The sequence below is a fragment of the Sinocyclocheilus grahami genome, unplaced genomic scaffold (genome assembly GCF_001515645.1).
Source record: "Sinocyclocheilus grahami isolate Dianchi unplaced genomic scaffold, SAMN03320097.WGS_v1.1 scaffold133.1, whole genome shotgun sequence".
Taxonomy (NCBI): Eukaryota; Metazoa; Chordata; class Actinopteri; order Cypriniformes; family Cyprinidae; genus Sinocyclocheilus; species Sinocyclocheilus grahami.
Genome location: NW_015505312.1, coordinates 713,242 through 722,610, shown reverse-complemented (window position 1 = coordinate 722,610; position 9,369 = coordinate 713,242). Strand labels below are relative to the sequence as shown.

Here is a 9,369-nt window from a genome sequence, read left to right as displayed (position 1 = left end):
AGAGAGAGAGAGAGAGAGAGAGAGAGAGTGAGTATAGGGGGAGAATGAGGGAAAGAGCGCAAAAGGAAGATTGGGGGCTCTGACGAGGGAGAGAGAAGGAGAGAGGGGGGTTTAAAACGTCAGCGCGTGTGGGAGCCCTGCTGCCAGTCTGCATGCACTGATGTGTGCGACGCTCGAGGAGTTTGCGCTCCGGTCAGGCTCGCGCACTGGGATCCTAAACGTCACAGCACATAAAAGCGCGGATAACGGAGACGATTCCCCTCACACAGCAACACGAAACGGAGCAAAGTGTACGCAGATGGCAGCGAAGAAGTGTCCTGTCAGTTTCCACACACCTCTGGATGTGACACGCTCCAAGTAGCGGGAGTTTACCGTGACAGACCGCAGGTGGGATTCACATAAGAGGAGAGCTCGGGCTTGACTTTTTGTTGGACATGGGACCGGGTCTCGGCTGTTTTGGATACGGTACCGGAGGAACCGCGTCTTCTTGAACGGAGAGCTGTCGACAGTAGGACACCGACGAGATGCGCTCCGACCACGGCTTCATCCTGCTGCTCCTCAACGGGACAGCCTGCTTGGTGAGCGGCCAGGGGGGTGATTTGAGGTCTAAGGGGTGATGTTAAGTTTCAGTTTTGCGTTTATTGAACCGAACGGCGTCTCTGTCAACGGTTGAGTGGTGCGCTTCAAGTAGCCGTCACCTGCGCGTCAAGGGGTGACCGTTAACGTCTTCCCGCCGTGCGCTCGCGCTTCACACTTGAGGGCGGGAGTTTAGGATGGACTCGCTCGAGCACGTTTTGACTGTTTTTTGAACGTCACGGTTCGGTTCGGTTCGGTTCGCGCGCAAAGGGTCCCATGCCTATTGTGTGTGAGAGTGTGGAGGAAAGAGAGGGAAAGAGAGGGAAAGAGGAGAGCTCCAGTGAGAAAAGCGAGAGGCGTCGCGATCCTGATTTTTCGAGGGGGCACCGTGACAGTAGAGGCTCACCTGGTGCCCTAGGTAGATATGACAGGACCCAGAAAGAGAGGCTGAAACGAACACACAATGTATTTAACAATTCTAAAAACTTTTTGAGCAAAATAATTTAACAGTAGTTTATCACACGAGTGAGAGTACTGATAATCATTTCTACAGCACAATTGTGAGTGTGATATTGCTTTTATACAACAGCTTTAATACAAGTAATTAAAAAAATAGCTAGTTTCACACCAAAAGTCTATCAATAAGCAAATCACAGACTGAAAGCTGGCCTGGAACAGTGTGTGTGAGTGGAACGGAGCTCCTGAGAGTCTGTATTCACTCCACTCCACTCCACAGGTTTTCCATTTTGCCGCTTCAAACGATCATATAAAATAAAAAAACGAGTTATTATAAAAACGTATAAAGACTTATAAAACCTTTAACTCCACACCACTCACATACTCGAATCTGCATCGACAAGACCAAAGACAAGTGGTGTGAGTGACACAATCTGATATAAACTTAAAGTTAAGGAAGAGGAAAAATAATGATGTAGTTGCTGTTCGCAGTGCCAGGAGACCAAAGTTAAAATTCCTGACCTTTCCTATTTTAAATAAACCAAAGCAAAATTTGGCATTTTGTGAAAATGTTTCCATTTCTAGAAATAAGATTTCTAGGTTATATGTACATTTAAAAAAGTATTCTTAGTTTTAAGTGAACTAAGGCAAATAATTTGTGGGAGGCCTAACTCAAATTGAAAGTTTTTGAATGTGTGAATGAATGATTTAAAAAAAATAATAATTAAAAAAATTTTTTGTCCCTACAATAAGAAAAGCAATTAAATAACAATTCAAAATACCTTTTCTAAATAATATTACTATTAATATTCATGGCTGTCCTGCATGGCACTTTTGAGAATAAGACAGATGGTACTCTAACAATCATATAGACCAAGTTTTGTTGAAGAATGAAGAATGCCTGTAGGAGTAGGATGCCCTCAGTGTCAGTTGTTGTCTTGGCACACTGTACAGAGCTTACGCTGACCTTGGTGTACCTATGATTGATATCAATGGGTAAAATATGCCAGGGTATCCATAGTTTAACTTTAGAGCAAAGGTTGTGTACGACTGCCTGTTCATGCACCTGCTGTGAGGGTGTTATAGTTTAACACCCGCAGTCTAATTTTAATCCCCCTCTAGCAGTCTCTGTGTTACAATTATCTGCTGTGTAGCTGGAATAATTCATGACTTCTTCTTTGACACATTTTAATCCTCATGTATTCTCCAGGGATACAAAATGCTGTCATTAAAGTGGCAAAAAAGAGAAGCATGTCAGAATTAAAGATCGAAACAACAAACAAGCATTGCTTTATTTGCAGTTTAATTATGCCACATACTGGAACTTTCGGTAGGCTGTTGCATTAGTACAAATCCAGCTTCCTGCTCTAAAGCCTCCCATACGGCTACTAACATTTGTCCATTCGAAAGGGGGCGGACAACTAATAACCGTGACAAATCTTCCCTAGATTAATTACAAAACACCTACTTGTAATTAACTGAGAAGGGGCTGCCAGTGAGAGGAAATTTAATAAGGTCACATGCCCTTAAATCGCTAACCCAAGTTTGGATTTGAAGGAGGGCAGTCCTGAGAGAAATACACAGCGCACATACAAGGGCATCACCAATCTTCTGGCTTGACAAATTTTAATAAAGAACAAACACAATCTTTCAGAAATGTATTAGAGTGAAGTTGATATTTTTTTCCCCTTAGTGATATGAAAAAAAAACACTGCCAAGAAAAGAAACTGGCTGAAAAGAGCAGACTCATAAAATTACAGGTGAAGGTTATAAGGAATTGGATTAAAATACCATACACGGTCTGGCTTGTGTGACTTGTAGAATGCTGTCAGTGCATACCTTTAGATATATAACATCAGGAAGACACTAATAATGTAATTATCCAATTTAGCTTACGGCATTAGGTCATTTATCTGCCACATTACTTAAAACCTGAGGGAGATTCAGACGCGAGAAAATGGCTTACGCGTTCACACACCTCAATTGGGCATCATGGGTAATTCATTTGCTGTGTGACAGTGATAAATTATAGAGCAATCCATGAATTATCCCTTATTAAACACTATTATGCCGTTATTATTTATAGACATGTAGAGCACATTAATAATCAACCTTAATTTTCATCAGCTTTATTGAAACTAAAGGGCCTGCTTTAATAAAGCCTTCAAGCTTTTGCCTAGTTAAACTCAGGAGCTTTCATTAAATCTATGGCCTGTGCCATGAGCTGACTGAGTTTAGCATCTAAGAAAATCCACTGATCGACTGATGCTTATGAGGTTAGAAACATCAAAAACCTGGCTGCATACACATTGCAGAGTTATAGGAGCGAATCCACTAAATTATAATTTTGTGTGTGTACTGAATACAGAAGTCACTCTTGAAACCATAACAATGTTTTACCTGTTTTATTTCAGTTTGGTTCTGTACACACTATATAAACTTAAAGTCGCCATTAAATAGAAATTCTAAAAATAGAAAAGATCATCATCTTATTAATCTTATTGTGAATGATTCATCCATGCATATGCTTCATTTTTTTTTTTTTTTTTTTAGTCAACTTCATCTTCCGTGAAGTGAAACGACAGATTTCACTCTTTCACAGTATGTCTGATTTCTCCAATCATTCAGTCCCTTTAAACCCCACCTCTTTTAAGCCCCAAGCTCACATTCAAATCTGCCTCCATCCAACCAATGACTGATAGATTGAAAATAAATAACCAAATTCTGTGCAGAAAGAACAGCAATAAGAACTCAGATAGGGAGTATTTTGCTGCAGTGTGAACATATACGGAACAGAGGTATATTGCACACATCTCAGTTAACACACTAAAATATGAAACAGTACAAAATAATAATACATAACAATATAAATGAATACAACAAAATATAATAATAATAGTAATATAAAATAAAATAAAAAATACATAAACACACATTATTGCAGCCAATTCATTCCTGTTCCTTAAATACTCACAGAATCAACGGTCATCTTTTTGACCGAATAAACGGTCATCATGTCTTTCTCTACTGATTGTGATGATTTAAGTGATTTCTCCACAGAACAATGTCATGCAGTCAAGAGCTTATTGCAGGCAATTACCGTGTTAAACGTGTTTATGCTGATGATATTGGCCCAGCATCATTCTCATTATGAGCTCATTAAATTAATACAGTTACAAGATGTAATTTTTCAGAGCAGGCAGTCCACTTTCTACACAGTCACGAGGGAAAATAAACTACACACCGACATTAAAATCAGACAACTCCAGTCCATCTGTCTGGGCGTGTGCAGTAAGCTTTGGTTTTGGCATACACAGAAATGATAAAAAAGACTGTTTGTTAAAGTGCATGCATTTGTTTGGGTGCAAAAAACCAATTCACACACTTTTCGTTAAATGCATGTGACCAATATTGATGAAAGTTATTTGTTTTCAGGCTCATTCAGTTTAGAGGGACATTTTTGATTGGATAGTCATACTTCTTAAGCTAAATCCCGAAAAAAGCCAGGACAGAATAGACCTGAAGCCATTAAGGAAAGTGTTTCAAGTGTGACTGTGTCACTTAAACAGTCTCGCTTGATTTTAAGCTCTTAAAAAATCTGTTTGCGTGCCATAAACGGTCTGATATTCTCTGACTCACCTGTCCAATGACTCGTCTCTTCTGTCCCTCATGGTCTGCTGCCTTGTCTGGTCAGATTTACTGTAAACGCTCCCCTAGATTGACCCACAGTTCATCTTGAGACAGTAAGGGGGCATGTTAGTCACTCAGACAAACAAGACAGACAAAGCACATTACCAAAGGGCACTGTGAGATACACATTTTAAACACTGCTGTCTACCTGTGTGGCGTGTATTAAATGCTGATGATTTTATGTATTAGCACAGACTGATTGACCCCTGGTGGAGCTCATGTACTGTAGGCTTTCCCATCCACCTCTTCTGTCCCAGAAATGGGCATCATTGACATGGCAGGATTTCCCCATTGAAGATAAACTAGAGAAAAGTACAGGACAACTAAAATAGCACAGCTTCTATGCATAGATTATTAAGCCCTACTGTCAACATCCAATAATATCTCAGTTAAATGCCATTATATAAATATTGAAGCTCTGCTTAATTGACACTAACTCTATGGTAGTGAGCGTGCTTACATTACACTAAGCATAAAAGGCAAGAGGTAGATTTTGCAGTGGTCTCTCTTTATTCCGATTATAAGGCTATGACATTAAGGCCAGAAACACACAACACAGTCAATGCACTGCAAGCGCATGTGCTCTTGGGTTACTGTGGTGGCTAAAAAAAAAAGCCTCAGTACTCAAGGGGGCGACAGAGTTACCTTTGTAATTTCATGTCTGTGACATTAAACCATATGTGTTGTTGTTCAGGCAGACCTGAACCTGACATAGCAAACTGGCTGTTAAAGGTAAAGCCTGATTTACGCCCATTGCAACCACGCTGAGAACACAACATGTACTTGTATTGCATTATGAAGTGTATTGTTTTGAAATGCAGCGATACCTGGAAATGTCTGTGTTCATGTACTCAAATATGTTTCTGGCCTAAAAGAGAACCATCTGCTAGAAACAGCTAGCATTTAAAATATGAATATCATTGTCAGAAAATCACTGACATCACAATCATATACAGTTTCCAATTTCTATCTGATGTGTTTCCTCATAGATAAACATAACCAGACAGAAATAACACAGGAAGAGAAAGAAAGAGAAAGAGAATAAAAGTGTCTGCGCACATACAAATATTCATAATTTCAGTAACACTAATGTTCTTTACATTAACATTGGTTTGTGCATTATGAATTATGTGAACTAATTATATACATCATATTAACTATCAATTAATCATTTTACAGTAGGCTATTTATTAATTTTCTTTAAATGCTAAATTATATATTATACTTTAATCAAATGTTAATTTTATTGTGTTAATGTTAGTTCAAAATGTTAACTAATGTTAAAATATACACATTTTAAAATTTAAAATACAGTTTACATGTACAAAATTACCATTAATCAAGATTAATAAATGCTATAAATGCATTGTGTGTTCAACTACAAGAACTTGACACTGTTTATAAAAATGTGTCGTCTTTTTTTCATGCATTAAGGAAAATAATTACATTTTTACAATTTTCAGTCTTTTAACGGTATTGCTGATTCAAAAACACCTTCAAATTATGCTTCGAGGTTTACCTCCAGTGTGGATTTTAATCAATACACAGAGCAATCAGTTTTCATCTAAAATAAATGAACTGCTGGACCAATAATGGACTTGGAAAGCAGGACAGATTTGTTTTTGTCTGAGGAGGTTTTGCACTTCAAATAGTTTCCCCAAGCAGAAACAGACGTGTAGAGAGGGGCTAAGATGAGTTTCTTCATGGACGCAGTGCTACTTCCAGTTTATTTGAAGCATGGACATCTGTCACCATCTGTGAGAGTAGACAGATGGTTATTGTACTAGCAGAGCATTGCAGTGACCTCATCAGGGTGTGACAAAGGCATCTGCTGACATCATTAGGGTGCAACATATGCATCTGTTGGCGAATCCTTTAAGGCTGGATGAAAACAGTTATATACTGCTTTCTTATTGTTCCTCCATGGTGTCTACTACAATTTTGATTCTTGAAACCTAAAATCCTTAATTAGTCCTACTAAGTGAGCTGTCAATTCAAGGATTAACCCTGAGGCCTCTAACAAAGACTGTCCGAAAATATTAAGATTAGTATGGGGCTTTTTAATGGCTGATGTCTACAAAGCAGTGTATCTGTATACTGATGGCTGAATTAATTAAAAAAAGTTGAAATACATTTTTTTAATTAATTTCAAATAGAAATTGCTTAAAATATGTCAGTAGGATTTTGAATAGACATACTGTTAGTGTTGGGTTCGAGTTCACCTAAGTTGAGTCCAAGGCGAGTCCGAGTCTTTAATAAATCGAGTCCGAGACAAGTCCGAGTCCAAAATGGGCCAAGTCGGACTCAAGTCCGAGTCCCAAACAGCCGAGTCCGAGTCCAACGAAACTATTATTTATTAGTATCTTAACATTGTTTTAACCTTTACAACTAGAAAAACGCAATATCCATTTAAATGTAACAAAAGCAAACCTCTATTGCATCTTGCATTTTTAATGAATAATTCCTGTCCTTTGCTTATCAAACTTAAAGTCATGTAACAGAAGTTATGGCTGAATTGAAATAGGTTTAAGAATGTGAAAAATTAAAGGGCGGGACTTGACTTCATCATTAAAGTAAATGTATAAATTCAAGGGAATGGGACCTTAAGAGCTGAAAATGCACCTTTTATCTCAATAAAAAACAAGCTTTATATAATTTTTACGATTTTTTTATGAAATATGAATTTTGAATAATCAAAATTAGTTTGTGTCTGCTTATTCTATTCATCAGTGTTTGAACAATTAAAGAAGAAACTGCATTTTAATTTCTGGGTAAAAAAATAAAATAAATAAATAAATGGACGCCAAGACCCGAGTCCGAGTACCCCAACTCTACATACTGTAGTTCAGAAATAAGTTTAAATTCAGCCTTGGCTTTTGCTATTCGATATAGAGAACATGGTCTCATTCAGACCTAGAATAGAGCAGAAAGTGGTTGATGTTCTTCAGGCTTTCCTGAATGATATAAAACGTTGTTCTAACAGCACTAAAATGATCATGTTCACCATACTTCTCCTTTGAAATGGTATCACTCTGAGAGTCATCCCTTAATACCAGACATGACTTTTCTTACTAGAGAATTTATCAAAGGAGTCAGTTCAACAATTTAATTCCCCACGCATTCTTTTTCTCCTTTTTCTGCGTCTCTCTCTCCCTCTCTGATTCTCAGTGCGTTCCATGAATGATCCTAACAAGTGCAAATGGGGTCAAATAGATGAGATCTAAACTGCCTGTTAGAGCCTGTCCTATAGTGCTATGGAGAATCCCATTACTCTGGGCATCAGCTGTGCTCTCAGTCGTGGAGGAAGGGAGAGAGAACATATGTAGTTTAGGATGGTGTTTGTGTCGATGACATAGAATCAAACCTCTCCCATTAGACTGTCTTGCACCGCTGCCACACATAGCCTTGTCGTAGTGTCACCCTTTATCACCCAGCCTTCACCCTACTTCACTCACAGGGTTGTCGCTAAAATCCATAGGGCCCGGGACAACATTTTTATGGGTACAATGAACAGTGCCTCTCAACTAGCTTTGCGTCAGGAATCAGACGGAATAGGCCCAACAATATGCAAAAATTTACATAACAGACTACATATGACAATTTACATATCATTTTTTACAGTTTTGATTGTTTTCATGCTCTTAGCAGACAATAATTAAATAGCACAGAATACAGTGTGGTCTGTTTTTGGTCTGTCATGGCAAGTGAACACATTTTATTTAGACAATATTATCTTTCTTTTTATCTTTTGTTTATGTTTTTTTCTGTTTTCTGAGAATGTCACGGAACCTGTGTGCATTTAACTAGATGCACAACGTTTGGCATCAAAAACAAAAGATATGGAAAGCATAAAAGTTAATTATACACTACCAATCAAACATTTTTACATTGAAGGACATTGCTTATGCTCAACAGCATTTATTTGATTAAAAAATAATAATAATAATAAACAAATAAAAAAACAGTAATATTGTGAAATGTTATTACAATTTAAAATAAGCATGTTCTGTTTGAATATATTCTAATTTATTCCTGTGATGCAAAGCTGAATTTTCAGCATCATTACTCCAGTCTTCAGTGTCAAATGATCCATCAAAAATCATTCTGATATGATGATTTGGTGATCAAGAAACATTTCGGTAACACTTTAGAATAATGGTCCGTTGTTAACAAGTAACTATGCAGGAAATAATAGGTAGTACTACATTAACACTTAATTTAATTATATTAACTAACAGAGAAGCAAGATTAACTAAGCAGTAAGTAGTAGCTAATTTAGGACAAAGGTAGTTCCTTATTAGATATTTGATAATTATTAAATAAAAATATCCTCATTGAGAACTACTTGTGAACTATGACCAGTTAATAAAGAATAACCAATGAATTACTAATCACAACAGTAACGTTTTAAAAGTGAACAATTTGGTTCTTTGTGGAAACTAATTTATGAATATGATATCCCCCAAATAAGTCGGCTACATTTTAAAATTGTGACTACTACTCTTACCAAAGGATGGATGTTCAAACTTAAAAATGGAATAATAATAAAAATGAAAATTCACTTAAAAATGTTAATAATTAAGAAGTGATGCTGACAAGCTCATGATTGAATTAGTTCACAATTATGATCTCTGCTTCGTGTCAGTT

General features: G+C 37.3%; 1 protein-coding gene across 1 annotated transcript in view; it reads left to right on the top strand.

Annotated features, from left to right (window-relative positions):
• The first annotated feature begins 75 nt into the window (after positions 1–75).
• The window catches only part of LOC107590800 (neurexophilin-1-like), a 51,146-nt gene continuing 41,852 nt past the window's right edge, over positions 76–9,369 (top strand). The window contains exon 1 of the mRNA XM_016279712.1: positions 76–578. Within this exon, the coding sequence (XP_016135198.1) occupies positions 525–578 (54 nt within the window). The 5' untranslated portion in view covers positions 76–524. The remainder of the gene's footprint in view (positions 579–9,369) is intronic.